The sequence below is a fragment of the Oncorhynchus clarkii genome, chromosome 20 (assembly GCF_045791955.1).
Source record: "Oncorhynchus clarkii lewisi isolate Uvic-CL-2024 chromosome 20, UVic_Ocla_1.0, whole genome shotgun sequence".
NCBI classification, from domain to species: domain Eukaryota; kingdom Metazoa; phylum Chordata; class Actinopteri; order Salmoniformes; family Salmonidae; genus Oncorhynchus; species Oncorhynchus clarkii.
The window spans coordinates 4,157,404-4,176,383 of NC_092166.1; the positions used below are offsets into that span (position 1 = coordinate 4,157,404).

At 46.9% G+C, this 18,980-nt stretch overlaps 1 protein-coding gene across 2 annotated transcripts in view; it reads left to right on the forward strand.

Annotated features, from left to right (window-relative positions):
* The window catches only part of LOC139375796 (vesicle-associated membrane protein-associated protein A-like), a 38,785-nt gene extending 23,553 nt beyond the window's left edge, over positions 1-15,232 (forward strand). Inside the window, exons 4-7 of one of the 2 annotated variants that reach the window (XM_071117663.1) lie at positions 3,089-3,169; positions 9,061-9,285; positions 12,756-13,754; positions 14,026-15,232. In XM_071117663.1, coding sequence (XP_070973764.1) covers positions 3,089-3,169; positions 9,061-9,285; positions 12,756-12,929 — 480 coding nt within the window. In that variant the 3' untranslated portion in view covers positions 12,930-13,754; positions 14,026-15,232. Of the gene's footprint in view, positions 1-3,088; positions 3,170-9,060; positions 9,286-12,755; positions 13,794-13,881 lie in introns of both variants that reach the window. The other variant, XM_071117664.1, reaches the window with a different exon arrangement.
* Positions 15,233-18,980: the final 3,748 nt, after the last annotated feature.

The window sequence follows — 18,980 nt, forward strand, 5'->3', positions numbered from 1 at the left end:
AATCATAACCGGCACACAGATCAGTAGAAATGGTACTATAACTTGGTACTCCAAATGGAAAAGGTTGCCGACCACTGGTGAAGCCTACTGAAAGCGACATCAGCTTCATTGGTGCCGGTGATGTCTGGTGAGGACCTGCCTTACAACAGGCCTACAAGCCCTCAGTCCAGCCTCTCTCAGCCTGTTACGGACAGTCTGAGCACTGATGGAGGGATTGTGCGTTCCTGGTGTAACTCGGCCAGTTGTTGTTGCCATCCTGTACCTGTCCCGCAGGTGTGATGTTCGGATGTACCGATCCTGTGCAGGTGTTGTTACACGTGGTCTGCCACTGCGAGGACGATCAGCTGTTCGTCTGGTCTCCCTGTAGCGCTGTCTTAGGCGTCTCACAGTATATAATTTATTGCCAAGGCCACATCTGCAGTCCTCATGCCTCCTTGCAGCATGCCTAAGGCACGTTCACGCAGATGAACAGGGACCCTGGGCATCTTTCTTTTTGTGTTTTTCAGAGTCGGTAGAAAGGCCTCTTTAGTGTCCTAAGTTTTCACAGCTTTGACCTTAATTGCCTACCGTCTGTAAGCTGTTAGTGTCTTAACGACCGTTCCACAGGTGCATGTTCATTAATTGTTTTTGGTTCATTGAACAAGCATGGGAAACAGTGTTTAAACCCTTTACAATGAAGATCTGTGAAGTTATTTGGATTTCTACTAATTATCTTTAAAGACCGGGTCCTGAAAAGGGGACGTTTCTTTTTTTGTTGAGTTGAGTTGAGTTGAGTTGATTTCAGACCAGCTCAGTAGTCGACACATAGTTGATTTATTAACACACAGGATGTGTCTATATATGGAGAAATGCATGTTTTAACATTTTGACCGTCCGATTGGTTGAAAGAACAGACGAGACTCGGTCAAACAAGATTATTATTTTTTTTTGTGGTGGGAGAGCTCTAGAACAGAGTGGCCCGTGGTGGCGGTTGGGTTATGGTATGGGCAGGCACAAGCTACGGACAACGAACACGATTGCATTTTATCGATGGCAATTTTAAATGTACAGATATACCATGACGAGATCCTAAGGCTCTTTGTCGTGCCGTTCATCCGCCGCCATCACCTCATGTTTCAGCATGATAATGCACTGCCCCATGTCGCAAGGATCTGTACACAATTCATGGAAGCTGTCCCAGTTATTCCATGGCCTGCATACTCACCAGACATGTCACCCATTGAGCCTGTTTGGGATGCTCTGGATTGACATCTATGACAGCCTGTTCCAATTCCCCCCCCCCCCCCCCCAATATCCAACAACTTCACACAGCCAATGAAGAGGAGTAGAACAACATTCCTTAGGCCACAATCAACAGCCTGATCAACTCTATGTGAAAGAGAGTTGATCAGGCTGTTGACACAAGATACTGACTGGTTCTCTGATCCATGCCCCTACTTTATTTGTATGTATGTGGCCAACAGATGCACATCTGTATTCCCAGTCATGTGAAATCTATAGATTAGGGCCTAATGAAGGTAGAACGTGTAGAAATAATGAACCTGGATCTTTAAATAATTTAACCTCAACTATTTTTCTGATCACTTTATTTTTAATAGTTATTAGCAGTACTATTTAGTCGATGTGATTGATTTTTGTGGTCTCAAACCAGTGAGCTTCACATTCTTCAAGAATATGGGCACGTTTGTATTAGCTCCAGTGGAAAAGGTTGAACTGTTGTTCCCTTATCATATCTGTAAATTTACTATCAATATAGCATTAAACAGTTATCCAGATTTGCATTTTGGCAACAACCAAGCCCCAACAAAACCATATGAGATCAACAGGTGGTAGTTTCCCCTCTAGTCCAGTAGAGGGCAGCAACAGGTGTGGTAGTTTCCCCTCTAGTCCAGTAGAGGGCAGCAACAGGTGTGGTGGTTTCCCCTCTAGTCCAGTAGAGGGCAGCAACAGGTGTGGTAGTTTCCCCTCTAGTCCAGTAGAGGGCAGCAACAGGTGTGGTAGTTTCCCCTCTAGTCCAGTAGAGGGCAGCAACAGGTGTGGTAGTTTCCCCTCTAGTCCAGTAGAGGGCAGCAACAGCTGGGGTAGTTTCCCCTATAGTCCAGTAGAGGGCAGCAACAGCTGGGGTAGTTTCCCCTCTAGTCCAGTAGAGGGCAGCAACAGGTGTGGTGGTTTCCCCTCTAGTCCAGTAGAGGGCAGCAACAGGTGTGGTAGTTTCCCCTCTAGTCCAGTAGAGGGCAGCAACAGGTGTGGTAGTTTCCCCTCTAGTCCAGTAGAGGGCAGCAACAGGTGGGGTAGTTTCCCCTCTAGTCCAGTAGAGGGCAGCAACAGCTGGGGTAGTTTCCCCTATAGTCCCGTAGAGGGCAGCAACAGGTGTGGTAGTTTCCCTTATAGTCCAGTAGAGGGCAGCAACAGGTGTGGTTGTTTCCCCTATAGTCCAGTAGAGGGCAGCAACAGCTGGGGTAGTTTCCCCTATAGTCCAGTAGAGGGCAGCAACAGGTGTGTGGTTTTTCCTATAGTCCAGTAGAGGGCAGCAACAGGTGTGGTAGTTTCCCCTCTAGTCCAGTAGAGGGCAGCAACAGGTGTGGTGGTTTCCCCTCTAGTCCAGTAGAGGGCAGCAACAGGTGAGGTAGTTTCCCCTCTAGTTCAGTAGAGGGCAGCAACAGGTGAGGTAGTTTTTCCTAAAACAGTTTTTAGGCTGTGAGACCCTTGCATCTGACAAATGTAGACTATTTTCTGACTGGACATTTTGCGCTGCTTTGGTGGATTTCTCTGCATTCCTCTCTTGCATTCTGTAGGCTATATAAACATATTTGTTGAAGTAAGCTATAGCAATATGAAAATGACTCTGAATGACACTCGTGTGCTGCACTGCCGTGCGCTCGACCGACTCGTTTTTAAGTTCAAATAGGCTAAACAGTCATGTCACGGTGTCGTCATCGACGACGGCCGTAAATCATCGTCGACAGACGATACTATCATAATATCGCCCAGCCCGTGTGTGTGTGTGTGTGTGTGTGTGTGTGTAAGTGCAGCTAATAGTAGTTTAGTCTGATGAATAACATGCATATGTATTTCTCCTCTCCTCCAGTGGAAAGATGCGAAACCCGATGACCTCATGGATTCCAAGCTGAGATGTGTATTCGACCTGCCTCCTGAAAACGATAGAGTGGTGAGTCCTGCTGGTTGGACAGAGGGAGAGAATCTAATGTCCTGCTGGTTGGACAGAGGGAGAGAATCTAATGTCCTGCTGTTGGACAGAGGGAGAGAATCTAATGTCCTGCTGTTGGACAGAGGGAGAGAATCTAATGTCCTGCTGTTGGACAGAGGGAGAGAATCTAAGGACAGAGGGAGAATCTAATGTCCTGCTGGTTGGACAGAGGGAGAGAATCTAATGTCCTGCTGTTGGACAGAGGGAGAGAATCTAATGTCCTGCTGGTTGAGAACTAATGTCCTGCTGTTGGACAGAGGGAGAGAATCTAATGTCCTGCTGGTTGGACAGAGGGAGAGAATCTAATGTCCTGCTGTTGGACAGAGGGAGAGAATCTAATGTCCTGCTGTTGGACAGAGGGAGAGAATCTAATGTCCTGCTGTTGGACAGAGGGAGAGCTGGTTAATGTCCTGCTGTTGGACAGAGGGAGAGAATCTAAGATGTCCTGCTGTTGGACAGAGGGAGAGAATCTAATGTCCTGCTGTTGAATCTAATGTCCTGCTGTTGGACAGAGGGAGAGAATCTAATGTCCTGCTGTTGGACAGAGGGAGAGAATCTAATGTCCTGCTGTTGGACAGAGGGAGAGAATCTAATGTCCTGCTGTTGGACAGAGGGAGAGAATCTAATGTCCTGCTGTTGGACAGAGGGAGAGAATCTAATGTCCTGCTGTTGGACAGAGGGAGAGAATCTAATGTCCTGCTGTTGGACAGAGGGAGAGAATCTAATGTCCTGCTGTTGGACAGAGGGAGAGAATCTAATGTCCTGCTGTTGGACAGAGGGAGAGAATCTAATGTCCTGCTGTTGGACAGAGGGAGAGAATCTAATGTCCTGCTGTTGGACAGAGGGAGAGAATCTAATGTCCTGCTTTTGGACAGAGGGAGAGAATCTAATGTCCTGCTGTTGGACAGAGGGAGAGAATCTAATGTCCTGCTGGTTGGACAGAGGGAGAGAATCTAATGTCCTGCTGTTGGACAGAGGGAGAGAATCTAATGTCCTGCTGTTGGACAGAGGGAGAGAATCTAATGTCCTGCTGTTGGACTGTCCTGCTGTTGAATCTAATGTCCTGCTGTTGGACAGAGGGAGAGAATCTAATGTCCTGCTGTTGGACAGAGGGAGAGAATCTAATGTCCTGCTGTTGGACAGAGGGAGAGAATCTAATGTCCTGCTGTTGGACAGAGGGAGAAAATCTAATGTCCTGCTGTTGGACAGAGGGAGAGAATCTAATGTCCTGCTGTTGGACAGAGGGAGAGAATCTAATGTCCTGCTGTTGGACAGAGGGAGAGAATCTAATGTCCTGCTGTTGGACAGAGGGAGAGAATCTAATGTCCTGCTGTTGGACAGAGGGAGAGAATCTAATGTCCTGCTTTTGGACAGAGGGAGAGAATCTAATGTCCTGCTGTTGGACAGAGGGAGAGAATCTAATGTCCTGCTGTTGGACAGAGGGAGAGAATCTAATGTCCTGCTGTTGGACAGAGGGAGAGAATCTAATGTCCTGCTGTTGGACAGAGGGAGAGAAACAGAGAGATTATCCTACGTTTCCAGACCAGACTCGACCACGTGTGTTTCTGAGCTTGTTGACCGTTTGTTGAAAGTGTTCAAACTGTCCTGGTAGATATGTAGCTAATGTTAAAATATCACATAAAGGGGGAGGCGGCCAGGTTGTAGTTATAATCAACTTTAACTTGTGATGATGATCTTGATGCATTTTACCACTAAATATCCAGGAAGCTGGAGGTGATGCACTGCAGTACTTAATGCAGCTGGTGGCCACACCAGATACTGACTGTTACTTTTGATTTTGACCCCCCCCCCCCCCCCCCCCCCCCCCCCCCTGTTAGTTAGTCTGTTAGTCACATTAGAACTTGTTCACTTTTTGTCTCAGTTGTTGAATCTTGTTATGTTCATACAAATATTTACACGTGTTAAGTTTGCTGAAAATAAACACAGTTGACAGCGAGAGGTTGTTTTTTGCTGTTGTTGCTGAGTTTAGAAGCTGTCCTCTATCGTCAGACTGTTGTCAATAGATCATCCACCACAACCAGACCAGGCTAGTATTTAAACCACAACAGGTGTTGTTTATTTTTTTATGACACAAAGGAAAAACCCATTGTAGAGTTGAAACAAACTGTTTTGTATTTGATTCTGTACATGAAACCTCAGGCGCAAAAGTGCTGTTATGTGCACTACGGCATCACACACAGTCATTTATCTGCTAAATAGTCCGTTTTGATGGAAAAGACTCCTCTGGTTGAAAGAAATATGCACTTTTTCCCCCCCGTGTTGACTTTAGAATATTTGCATAAACTCTCGTGGCTTTGGAAGGAAACCCAACTACAGCCTCCACACGAGGAGTGGCATTCCTTGGTAGGCAGATGTTGCTGTCAGAACTGGGTGTGTATAGCTATAGTACTGGATATGTAACAAAAGTACTGGAGGAAGTAGTAATGGCAACATTTCATTTTTTTTTATCTAGCCTTTTTTATATAAACCTTTTAATTTGGCAAGTCGGTTAAGAACAAATTATTATTTACAATGACGACGCCGGCGGGCCAAATGTGCGCCGTCCAATGGGACTCCCAATCACGGCCGGATGTGTTACAGCCTGGATTCGAACCAGGGACTGTAGTGACGCCCCCTGCGCTGAGATGCCGCTGCGCCACTCGGGAGCCCCACATTGCTGCGTGTACATTTAACGTCCTCTGTGCTGTCTGATCAGTTTTCCCTTTAGAGAATCTCCTTCCGTTGTGTTTGTTACAGAGGCACATTCCTTTCTGCTTAGTAGGTTAAAGGATTGTCATATCCATGTGTTCCAAATGGTAGCATTTACCCCTATATAGGGCACTACTGTTAGCCACCTCTACCCCTGTGTAGGGCACTACTGTTAGCCACCTCTACCCCTGTGTAGGGCACTACTGTTAGCCACCTCTACCCCTATATAGGGCACTACTGTTAGCCATCTTTACCCCTGTGTAGGGCGCTACTGTTAGCCACCTTTACCCCTGTGTAGGGCACTACTGTTAGCCACCTCTACCCCTGTGTAGGGCACTACTGTTAGCCATCTTTACCCCTGTGTAGGGCGCTACTGTTAGCCACCTTTACCCCTGTGTAGGGCACTACTGTTAGCCACCTCTACCCCTGTGTAGGGCACTACTGTTAGCCACCTTTACCCCTGTGTAGGGCACTACTGTTAGCCACCTCTACCCCTATATAGGGCACTACTGTTAGCCACCTCTACCCCTGTGTAGGGCACTACTGTTAGCCACCTCTACCCTTGTGTAGGGCACTACTGTTAGCCACCTCTACCCCTGTGTAGGGCACTACTGTTAGCCACCTCTACCCCTATATAGGGCACTACTGTTAGCCATCTTTACCCCTGTGTAGGGCGCTACTGTTAGCCACCTTTACGACTGTGTAGGGCACTACTGTTAGCCACCTCTACCCCTGTGTAGGGCACTACTGTTAGCCACCTTTACCCCTGTGTAGGGCACTACTGTTAGCCACCTTTACCCCTGTGTAGGGCACTACTGTTAGTCACCTTTACCCCTGTGTAGGGCGCTACTGTTAGCCACCTTTACCCCTGTGTAGGGCACTACTGTTAGCCACCTTTACCCCTGTGTAGGGCACTACTGTTAGCCACCTTTTCCCCTGTGTAGGGCACTACTGTTAGCCACCTCTACCCCTGTGTAGGGCACTACTGTTAGCCACCTCTACCCCTGTGTAGGGCACTACTGTTAGCCACCTTTACCCCTGTGTAGGGCACTACTGTTAGCCACCTTTACCCCTGTGTAGGGCACTACTGTTAGCCACCTTTTCACCTGTGTAGGGCACTATTGTTAGCCACCTTTACCCCTATGTAGGGCACTACTGTTAGCCACATTTCCCCCCATGTAGGGCACTACTGTTAGCCACCTTTACCCCTGTGTAGGGCACTACTGTTATCTAGGGCCCATAGGGTCACGTTGAAGATGTGGCTCGTAAGAGGTCAACGCACTTCTTCAGGTATGTTGTCCTCACCCCATAGTCCTCCCTCCCTCTACCAGGTCATCAGCTCAGGGACAGAAGAAAAGGAGACCAGTCAGGAGAATAGGTCCTTCACTAGAGGAACAACAGGGTTAACCAGCCGAGTGCAGTCGGGCAGACACTCCATGTTCTCAGGAGAGCCAGGCTATGAGAGGGGGTCTCGTCCGCCTCCCCGGGCCACCCCTACCCGGGGTGGTGGGGAGTTCCGTACCCCCTTCAGCAGCAGACTGGGTCTAGGTCTACCCCCCACCCCGCCAGGCAGTGTTTGCAACAGGAGTGATCTACAGAGGTTCAGGACAGCCCCCAGCTCTGAGGTTAAAGTCAGAAAGATGCCGCAGGTTTGTGAGGATGCAGACAGACAGATTTTAGCAGCACTGTCAGCAGTAGCTTTAAAAACCTAAGGGCTCAATTACATCTGTTCCTTTGTACTCAGCATTCTAGAGTGTGTCTCTCATCCCCTTCCTGTGTACTCAGCGTTCCAGAGTGTCTCTCATCCCCTTCCTGTGTACTCAGCGTTCCAGTGTGTCTCTCATCCCCTTCCTGTGTACTCAGCGTTCCAGTGTGTCTCTCATCCCCTTCTGGTGTACTCAGTGTTCGAGTGTTAGACTGATCAGGGACTAAAGCACTAATCCACTGCAGCCAGACAAGCTCAATCAAACATCCTCTAAAGTGTTTAAGCAGAAAACAAATACCATTTGAACCCATGTCTAGTATGGACAATCTCCTAACCTAACCTCCAGTCCTCAGTCCCAGGCCAGGATATAGTAGCCTGGTCCTAACCTCCAGTCCTCAGTCCCAGGATATAGTAGTCTGGTCCTAACCTCCAGTCCTCAGTCCCAGGATATAGTAGCCTGGTCCTAACCTCCAGTCCTCAATCCCAGGCCAAGATATAGTAGCCTGGTTCTAACCTCCAGTCCTCAGTCCCAGGATATAGTAGCCTGGTCCTAACCTCCAGTCCTCAGTCCCAGGATATAGTAGCCTGGTCCTAACCTCCAGTCCTCCATCCCAGGCCAGGATATAGTAGCCTGGTCCTAACCTCCAGTCCTCAGTCCCAGGATATAGTAGTCTGTAGCCTGGTTCTAACCTCCAGTCCTCAGTCCCAGGATATAGTAGTCTGGTCAGGATATAGTAGCCTGGTCCTAACCTCCAGTCCTCAGTCCCAGGATATAGTAGCCTGGTCCTAACCTCCAGTCCTCAGTCCCAGGATATAGTAGCCTGGTCCTAACCTCCAGTCCTCAGTCCCAGGATATAGTAGCCTGGTCCTAACCTCCAGTCCTCCATCCCAGGCCAGGATATAGTAGCCTGGTCCTAACCTCCAGTCCTCCATCCCAGGCCAGGATATAGTAGCCTGGTCCTAACCTCCAGTCCTCCATCCCAGGCCAGGATATAGTAGCCTGGTCCTAACCTCCAGTCCTCCATCCCAGGCCAGGATATAGTAGCCTGGTCCTAACCTCCAGTCCTCAATCCCGGGCCAGTATATAGTAGCCTGGTCCTAACCTCCAGTCCTCAGTCCCAGGCCAGTATATAGTAGCCTGGTCCTAACCTCCAGTCCTCAGCCCCAGGCCAGGATATAGTAGCCTGGTCCTAACCTCCAGTCCTCAGCCCCAGGCCAGGATATAGTAGCCTGGTCCTAACCTCCAGTCCTCCATCCCAGGCCAGTATATAGTAGCCTGGTCCTAACCTCCAGTCCTCAGTCCCAGGCCAGGATATAGTAGCTTGGTCCTAATCCCAAATGAACCCCTGTCCCCTGTATGGTGTCAGTTTGACCCTATGGGCACCGACCAGATGATAATGCGGCACCCTAAGTGGTTTCTCTCGCCGTTCTCTTCCAGAATGACATGGAAGGGAGCACCGACGTTGCGGCGCCCGTGCAGAACTCGTCCAAGGCGGCGCCCGTGCAGAACTCGTCCAAGGCGGTGGACGTTCCCGTGGCGAAGGTGGTGGCGAAGACGGTCAGCGCCTCGCTGGACGACTCAGAGATGAAGAAACTATCAGAGGAGTGCAGGAGACTGCAGGCTGACATGGGCAAACTGACCGAGGAGAACAGACAACTCAAGGTTAGACTGTAGGTTAGGGGTTGTAGGTGAACAACAGACTAGGTTAGGGGTTGTAGGTGAACAACAGACTGTAGGTATCTGTAGGTTAGGGGTTTTAGGTGAACAACATACTGTAGGTATCTGTAGGTTAGGCGTTGTAGGTGAACAACAGACTGTAGGTTAGGGGTTGTAGAGGAACAACAGACTGTAGGTTAGGGGTTGTAGATGAACAACAGACTAGGTTAGGGGTTGTAGGTGAACAACAGACTGTAGGTATCTGTAGGTTAGGGGTTGTAGGTGATCAACAGACTGTAGGTTAGGGGTTGTAGGTGATCAACAGACTGTAGGTATCTGTAGGTTAGGGGTTGTAGGTGAACAACAGACTGTAGGTCAGGGGTTGTAGGTGAACAACAGACTGTAGGTATCTGTAGGTTAGGGGTAGTAGGTGATCAACAGACTGTAGGTATCTGTAGGTTAGGGGTTGTAGGTGAACAACAGACTGTAGGTTAGGGGTTGTAGGTGAACAACAGACTGTAGGTATCTGTAGGTTAGGGGTTGTAGGTGAACAACAGACTGTAGGTTAGGGGTTGTAGAGGAACAACAGACTGTAGTTTAGGGGTTGTAGAGGAACAACAGACTGTAGGTTAGGGGTTGTAGATGAACAACAGACTGTAGGTATCTGTAGGTTAGGGGTTGTAGGTGAACAACAGACTGTAGGTATCTGTAGGTTAGGGGGTTTTAGGTGAACAACAGACTGTAGGTTAGGGGTTGTAGGTGAACAACAGACTGTAGGTTAGGGGTTGTAGGTGAACAACAGACTGTAGGTATCTGTAGGTTAGGGGTTGTAGGTGAACAACAGACTGTAGGTTAGGGGTTGTAGGTGAACAACAGACTGTAGGTATCTGTAGGTTAGGGGTTGTAGGTGAACAACAGACTGTAGGTTAGGGGTTGTAGAGGAACAACAGACTGTAGGTTAGGGGTTGTAGGTGAACAACAGACTGTAGGTATCTGTAGGTTAGGGGTTGTAGGTGAACAACAGACTGTAGGTTAGGGGTTGTAGGTGAACAACAGACTGTAGGTTAGGGGTTGTAGGTGAACAACAGTCTGTAGGTATCTGTAGGTTAGGGGTTGTAGGTGAACAAACTGTAGGACTGTAGGTTAGGGGTTGTAGGTGTACAACAGACTGTAGGTATCTGTAGGTTAGGGGTTGTAGGTGAACAACTGTAGGACTGTAGGTTAGGGGTTGTAGGTGAACAAACTGTAGGACTGTAGGTTAGGGGTTGTAGGTGAACAACAGTCTGTAGGTATCTGTAGGTTAGGGGTTGTAGGTGTACAACAACTGTAGGACTGTAGGTTAGGGGTTGTTGGTGAACAACAGACTGTAGGTATCTGTAGGTTAGGGGTTGTAGGTGAACAACAGACTGTAGGTTAGGGGTTGTTGGTGAACAACAGACTGTAGGTATCTGTAGGTTAGGGGTTGTAGGTGAACAACAGACTGTAGGTTAGGGGTTGTAGGTGAACAACAGACTGTAGGTATCTGTAGGTTAGGGGTAGTAGGTGAACAACAGACTGTAGGTTAGGGGTTGTAGGTGTACAACAGACTAGGTATCTGTAGGTTAGGGGTTGTAGGTGAACAACAGTCTGTAGGTATCTGTAGGTTAGGGGTTGTAGGTGAACAACAGTCTGTAGGTATCTGTAGGTTAGGGGTTGTAGGTGAACAACAGTCTGTAGGTATCTGTAGGTTAGGGGTTGTAGGTGAACAACAGTCTGTAGGTATCTGTAGGTTAGGGGTTGTTGGTGAACAACAGACTGTAGGTATCTGTAGGTTAGGGGTTTTAGGTGAACAACATACTGTAGGTATCTGTAGGTTAGGCGTTGTAGGTGAACAACAGACTGTAGGTTAGGGGTTGTAGAGGAACAACAGACTGTAGGTTAGGGGTTGTAGGTGAACAACAGACTGTAGGTATCTGTAGGTTAGGGGTTGTAGGTGAACAACAGACTGTAGGTTAGGGGTTGTAGGTGTACAACAGACTGTAGGTATCTGTAGGTTAGGGGTTGTAGGTGAACAACAGTCTGTAGGTATCTGTAGGTTAGGGGTTGTAGGTGAACAACAGACTGTAGGTTAGGGGTTGTAGGTGAACAACAGACTGTAGGTTAGGGGTTGTAGAGGAACAACAGACTGTAGGTTAGGGGTTGTAGGTGAACAACAGACTGTAGGTATCTGTAGGTTAGGGGTTGTAGGTGAACAACAGACTGTAGGTTAGGGGTTGTAGGTGAACAACAGACTGTAGGTTAGGGGTTGTAGGTGAACAACAGACTGTAGGTTAGGGGTTGTAGGTGAACAACAGACTGTAGGTTAGGGGTTGTAGGTGAACAACAGACTGTAGGTATCTGTAGGTTAGGGGTTGTAGGTGAACAACAGACTGTAGGTTAGGGGTTGTAGGTGTACAACAGACTGTAGGTATCTGTAGGTTAGGGGTTGTAGGTGTACAACAGACTGTAGGTATCTGTAGGTTAGGGGTTGTAGGTGAACAACAGTCTGTAGGTATCTGTAGGTTAGGGGTTGTAGGTGTACAACAGACTGTAGGTATCTGTAGGTTAGGGGTTGTAGGTGAACAACAGACTGTAGGTATCTGTAGGTTAGGGGGTTTTAGGTGAACAACAGACTGTAGGTATCTGTAGGTTAGGGGTTGTAGGTGAACAACAGACTGTAGGTATCTGTAGGTTAGGGGTTGTAGGTGAACAACAGACTAAGTTAGGGGTTGTTGGTGAACAACAGACTGTAGGTATCTGTAGGTTAGGGGTTGTAGGTGAACAACAGACTGTAGGTTAGGGGTTGTAGGTGAACAACAGACTGTAGGTATCTGTAGGTTAGGGGTTGTAGGTGAACAACAGACTGTAGGTTAGGGGTTGTAGGTGAACAACAGACTGTAGGTTAGGGGTTGTAGGTGAACAACAGACTGTAGGTTAGGGGTTGTAGGTGAACAACAGACTGTAGGTATCTGTAGGTTAGGGGTTGTAGGTGAACAACAGACTGTAGGTATCTGTAGGTTAGGGGTAGTAGGTGATCAACAGACTGTAGGTTAGGGGTTGTAGAGGAACAACAGACTGTAGGTATCTGTAGGTTAGGGGCTGTAGATGAACAACAGACTGTAGGTTAGGGGTTGTAGGTGAACAACAGACTGTAGGTTAGGGGTTGTAGGTGAATAACAGACAACTAGTTGTTCTTTACGGGAACCTCAATGTTAGAAAAGACCTTGGTCTCTGTGTGTAAACAAGCAACTAAAGTTGAGGGTCATAGATGAACTATCGGTACCGACCCAATTTAACGGTGAGGTCTTTTTTTAAAGGAGAACCAGACACAAGGTTTGGCTGCGACATTTTGTTTGTAAAAGATAAATAAAATAGTTCTCTAGTTCTATAATGTAGTATTTGATGTGTCCTTGCTCCCCCCCCCCCCCCCCCCCCCCTCCTCTCTTTTGCGTTTCCAGGACGACGGTGTTAGAATGAGAAGAGCTGCCCAGCATTCCGATCACATGACATCAAATCAGACAGGCTCTTCCTCCTCCATGATGCAACACACCGCCGCAGCGTCCCTGCCCTCCCTCATCGTCGTCATAGCAGCCATCTTCATCGGCTTCTTCATGGGGAAGTTTATCTTGTAGACTGGGGTTGGCTCTGAAATGGCACCCCATTCCCTTGACCAGGGCCCTCGTGCGGATGAGTCCCGTAGGGCTCTGGTCAAACGGTAGTGCACTACATGGGGAATAGGGTGCCATTTGGGATGTTGCGTTCTGAGAGACGCACAACGCCTGCCGTATCCCACGACAATCCCTCTGCTCCGGAATCAAAAGGCCTGGATGGAACTGACTAATGAAGATTTATTTCTGTTGACTTAGACATATCAGAAGTAGTGCTGTGAACCTCCGTTTGTCTGCAGTGACCATGTCTGTCTGGTCTCTCTGTCTGTCTGTCTGGTCTCTCTGTCTGTCTGTCTTTGTCTGTCTGGGCCCCGCTGCCTTTTTACAAGGTCTGACACATGGCTAGTACACACACACACACACACACACACACACACACACACACACACACACACACACACACACACAGAGAGGGAAGGGATCTTCCTTGATGGATGAACAGACAGGATTGTGGAGGGATATGATGGTTATATCCTAAATGACACCCTATTCCCTATATAGTGCACTACTTTAGACCAAAGCCCTAGGTACCCTGGTAAAAAGTTAGCGCACTAAAAATGGAATAGGCTGCTATTTAGGACATACAGGAAGAAGTACACTACCAATCAACATGGAGGACAGTTTACCTTGCATCCCAAACGGCACACTATCCCCTATGTAGTGCACTACTTTTGATAAGAGACGCTACTAATTGAGCCCAGGTCTACAGTAGTCTGGTCCTAACCTCCAGTCCTCAGTCCCAGGTCAGGATATAGTAGTCTGGTCCTAACCTCCAGTCCTCAGTCCCAGGTCAGGATATAGTAGCCTGGTCCTAACCTCCAGTCCTCAGCCCCAGGCCAGGATATAGTAGCCTGGTCCTAACCTCCAGTCCTCAGTCCCAGGATATAGTAGCCTGGTTCTAACCTCCAGTCCTCAGCCCCAGGCCAGGATATAGTAGCCTGGTCCTAACCTCCAGTCCTCAGCCCCAGGCCAGGATATAGTAGCCTGGTCCTAACCTCCAGTCCTCAGCCCCAGGCCAGGATATAGTAGCCTGGTCCTAACCTCCAGTCCTCCATCCCAGGCCAGGATATAGTAGCCTGGTCCTAACCTCCAGTCCTCAGCCCCAGGCCAGGATATAGTAGCCTGGTCCTAACCTCCAGTCCTCAGCCCCAGGCCAGGATATAGTAGCCTGGTCCTAACCTCCAGTCCTCAGCCCCAGGCCAGGATATAGTAGCCTGGTCCTAACCTCCAGTCCTCCATCCCAGGCCAGTATATAGTAGCCTGGTCCTAACCTCCAGTCCTCAGCCCCAGGCCAGGATATAGTAGCCTGGTCCTAACCTCCAGTCCTCCATCCCAGGCCAGGATATAGTAGCCTGGTCCCAGATCTGTTTGCGCTGTCTGGTTCTGATCAAACGTAGTGCCCTAGGGAGTAGGGTATCATTTGACTCCTAGAGTCGCCGTGGGCCTGAAGCAGTGGAATAAACCAAGTGTTCTCTGTCTGTTGTGTTTAGTAGTAGTTCAATGGAACGTCAAGTGTCTTTTGTAAATGTTATTTTAATCATTTTTAAAGATAAAAAGGAGAGCACTACTTCTTCAATCGTCAAATACCGACCACCTTTACTACCTGTTGCATGGCATCCCGTTTCCTTTTATAGTGTGCTACTCGTGACCAGAGCACTATGGACCCTAGTCAAAAGTAGTGCACTACACAGGGACGCAGCCATAGACTACTTCATTTGTTCTGTTTGTAATTTCTCTACTTTCTATTCCATCTGGGGATGTCCTTTTCTACCTGTCCTTTCCTACCTGTCCCTTCCTCCCTTTCCTACCTGTCCTTTCCTACCTGTCCCTTTCCCACCTGTCCCTTTCCCACCTGTCCCTTTCCCACCTGTCCCTTTCCCACCTGTCCTTTCCCACCTGTCCTTTCCTGCCTCCCTTTCCTACCTGTCCTTTCCTTCCTACCTGTCCCTTTCCCACCTGTCCTTTTCTACCTGTCCTTTCCTACCTGTCCCTTCCTCCCTTTCCTACCTGTCCCTTTCCCACCTGTCCCTTTCCCACCTGTCCCTTTCCTACCTGTCCTTTCCTTCCTACCTGTCCTTTCCTACCTGTCCTTTCCTACCTGTCCTTTCCTACCTGTCCTTTCCTACCCTTGACAATACCAATGTAGACTTTATATTATTATTATATTGTTATTTTTCTCAGTACAAATCATATTATAATCCTTCCTTTGTTGAGTCAACCCTCCCATGGTTTTAAACCGAAGAAGAAATAAAACTGAAAACAATGTGGGTTTTGATAGTGTTTCGTCTTCTGTCGTAGTCTCTTAGAATATACTGTACACTCCTCATACAACACATCACCATGTAGCCAACATGTTTGTTTTGTAACATGGAATTAACATTGTAGCGACCTTAACCCCAACACCTAGCGACTTTTATCAAGAGGTTCGGACCTCTTGACGTAACGGTTAAGGTCTTGGCTTGATAGTCGCTGGACCAGGGTTCAAGTCCCGGACGAGGCTATGCCCTGAATTCACTACGTTGGTGTCAGTAGTGGGACGGTGCCCGTGAGGCCATCGGGAGAGGAGTGTACACATGAGGCACACACTCAGATATAATGTCGAGATGCGTATGTCTCCGCCCCTAACAATGGGAATAGTTGTCTGTGGAACGGCACCCTGTCAAGCTCGGGTCTATTCCTCTCTTTGGATTGGTGGATATCTCGTTATTTGATGAGGGGTGTTGACATCATCAGCATGTATTCAATGGAGAGTTAGATGCTATGCTGGCCTCGTGAATATGCATAGACGCTATGCTGGCCTCGTGAATATGCATAGACGCTATGCTGGCCTCGTGAATATGCATAGACGCTATGCTGGCCTCGTGAATATGCATAGACGCTATGCTAGCCTCGTGAATATGCATAGACGCTATGCTGGCCTCGTGAATATGCATAGACGCTATGCTGGCCTCGTGAATATGCATAGACGCTATGCTGGCCTCGTGAATATGCATGGGCAATATACTAGCCTCGTGAATATGCATGGACAATATGCTAGCCTCGTTAATATGCATGGGCAATATACTAGCCTCGTGAATATACATAGACGCTATGCTAGCCTCGTGAATATGCATAGAAAGTCTCGAATTTCAATGCCGACAACTCCAATATGAATTTTTATTTTGTTTCTACTCAAAGTTGCCAAGATGTAACGTGTCCTACTTCTATCAGTACACTCATAACAACCAAATCATTACGAAACTCATATTCCATCAAATAAGCCATAACAAATAAGCCAAATAAGACCAAATTTGACACTTGTTGATCTCCATGAAAAAACGCTGCCTGCTGGAGGAGACAGATTTTGGGCCTAGTTACCCCTCTTGCTTCACCTCTTCCTCTTAGACTCTCCAGTAGGAGAGTACCTAGCGAACTGTGATGGTCTGGCATAAAGTCTGATTTAAGGACTGCTGATGGATCCTACAGACTCAACACCCCTGAAGCAATGATCAGCAGACAGAAAATAATCACTAAAAACCAGAGATCAACCAAGAAGAAATGTTAGACCGTTTTTTAAAACATTCACACACAGGAACGCACCAGGAGTGAGCGGTTTTTCTGTAGAAGTCTATTTAACAGTTTTGGGGTCAAAGTAGTGCCCCTATTTACACAAATGACAACAACACGTCACTCCTTTAACTACTTCCATGTAACTGTTATTTCAGTTGTATTGAAACCAGGAACATGTGGAGAGTCCTCTGCTGATTACTTCCTAGTTCCATGTAACCGTTATTTCAGTTGTATTGAAACCAGGAACATGTGGAGAGTCCTCTGCTGATTACTTCCTAGTTCCATGTAACCGTTATTTCAGTTGTATTGAAACCAGGAACATGTGGAGAGTCCTCTGCTGATTACTTCCTAGTTCCATGTAACCGTTATTTCAGTTGTATTGAAACCAGGAACATGTGGAGAGTCTTCTGCTGATTACTTCCTAGTTCCATGTAACCGTTATTTCAGTTGTATTGAAACCAGGAACATGTGGAGAGTCCTCTGCTGATTACTTCCTAGTTCCATGTAACTGTTATTTCAGTTGTATTGAAACCAGGAACATGTGGAGAGTCCTCTGCTGATTACTTCCTAGTTCCATGTAACCGTTATTTCAGTTGTATTGAAACCAGGAACATGTGGAGAGTCCTCTGCTGATTACTTCCTAGTTCCATGTAACCGTTATTTCAGTTGTATTGAAACCAGGAACATGTGGAGAGTCCTCTGCTGATTACTTCCTATTTCCATGTAACCGTTATTTCAGTTGTATTGAAACCAGGAACATGTGGAGAGTCCTCTGCTGATTACTTCCTAGTTCCATGTAACCGTTATTTCAGTTGTATTGAAACCAGGAACATGTGGAGAGTCCTCTGCTGATTACTTCCTAGTTCCATGTAACCGTTATTTCAGTTGTATTGAAACCAGGAACATGTGGAGAGTCCTCTGCTGATTACTTCCTAGTTCCATGTAACCGTTATTTCAGTTGTATTGAAACCAGGAACATGTGGAGAGTCCTCTGCTGATTACTTCCTAGTTCCATGTAACCGTTATTTCAGTTGTATTGAAACCAGGAACATGTGGAGAGTCCTCTGCTGATTACTTCCTAGTTCCATGTAACCGTTATTTCAGTTGTATTGAAACCAGGAACATGTGGAGAGTCCTCTGCTGATTACTTCCTAGTTCCATGTAACCGTTATTTCAGTTGAATTGAAACCAGGAACATGTGGAGAGTCCTCTGCTGATTACTTCCTAGTTCCATGTAACCGTTATTTCAGTTGTATTGAAACCAGGAACATGTGGAGAGTCCTCTGCTGATTACTTCCTAGTTCCATGTAACCGTTATTTCAGTTGTATTGAAACCAGGAACATGTGGAGAGTCCTCTGCTGATTACTTCCTATTTCCATGTAACCGTTATTTCAGTTGTATTGAAACCAGGAACATGTGGAGAGTCCTCTGCTGATTACTTCCTAGTTCCATGTAACCGTTATTTCAGTTGTATTGAAACCAGGAACATGTGGAGAGTCCTCTGCTGATTACTTCCTAGTTCCATGTAACCGTTATTTCAGTTGTATTGAAACCAGGAACATGTGGAGAGTCCTCTGCTGATTACTTCCTAGTTCCATGTAACCGTTATTTCAGTTGTATTGAAACCAGGAACATGTGGAGAGTCCTCTGCTGATTACTTCCTAGTTCCATGTAACCGTTATTTCAGTTGTATTGAAACCAGGAACATGTGGAGAGTCCTCTGCTGATTACTTCCTAGTTCCATGTAACCGTTATTTCAGTTGTATTGAAACCAGGAACATGTGGAGAGTCCTCTGCTGATTACTTCCTAGTTCCATGTAACCGTTATTTCAGTTGTATTGAAACCAGGAACATGTGGAGAGTCCTCTGCTGATTACTTCCTAGTTCCATGTAACCGTTATTTCAGTTGTATTGAAACCAGGAACATGTGGAGAGTCCTCTGCTGATTACTTCCTAGTTCCATGTAACCGTTATTTCAGTTGTATTGAAACCAGGAACATGTGGAGAGTCCTCCTGATTACTTCCTAGTTCCATGTAACCGTTATTTCAGTTGTATTGAAACCAGGAACATGTGGAGAGTCCCCTACTGAGTACAGACCCGTAAGTCTAATACACTGTGACAAAATGGTAACAAAGCTCATGAGCAATAGAATGACCACAGTCTTACCGGACTTTGATACATATCAAACACAGTTTATTCAAATTAGACACAAACTAATACATGTTTCAGTTTAAAACAATACGCAAAAAAAGATATGAATTTATCAATAATGACTGTTTTGGTCGAAAAGGCTGAATGACCATTTATATTCAAAACATCAGAAGTGTTGAACTTTCCAGCAAAAATAATACATTTTATAAAAATATGATATAAATGATATATATTTCAAGATCTTCATGAATAAGAAAAATATTACATGGACAGGGGGGACCTGATCCTAGATCAGCACTCATTTTATGAGGCC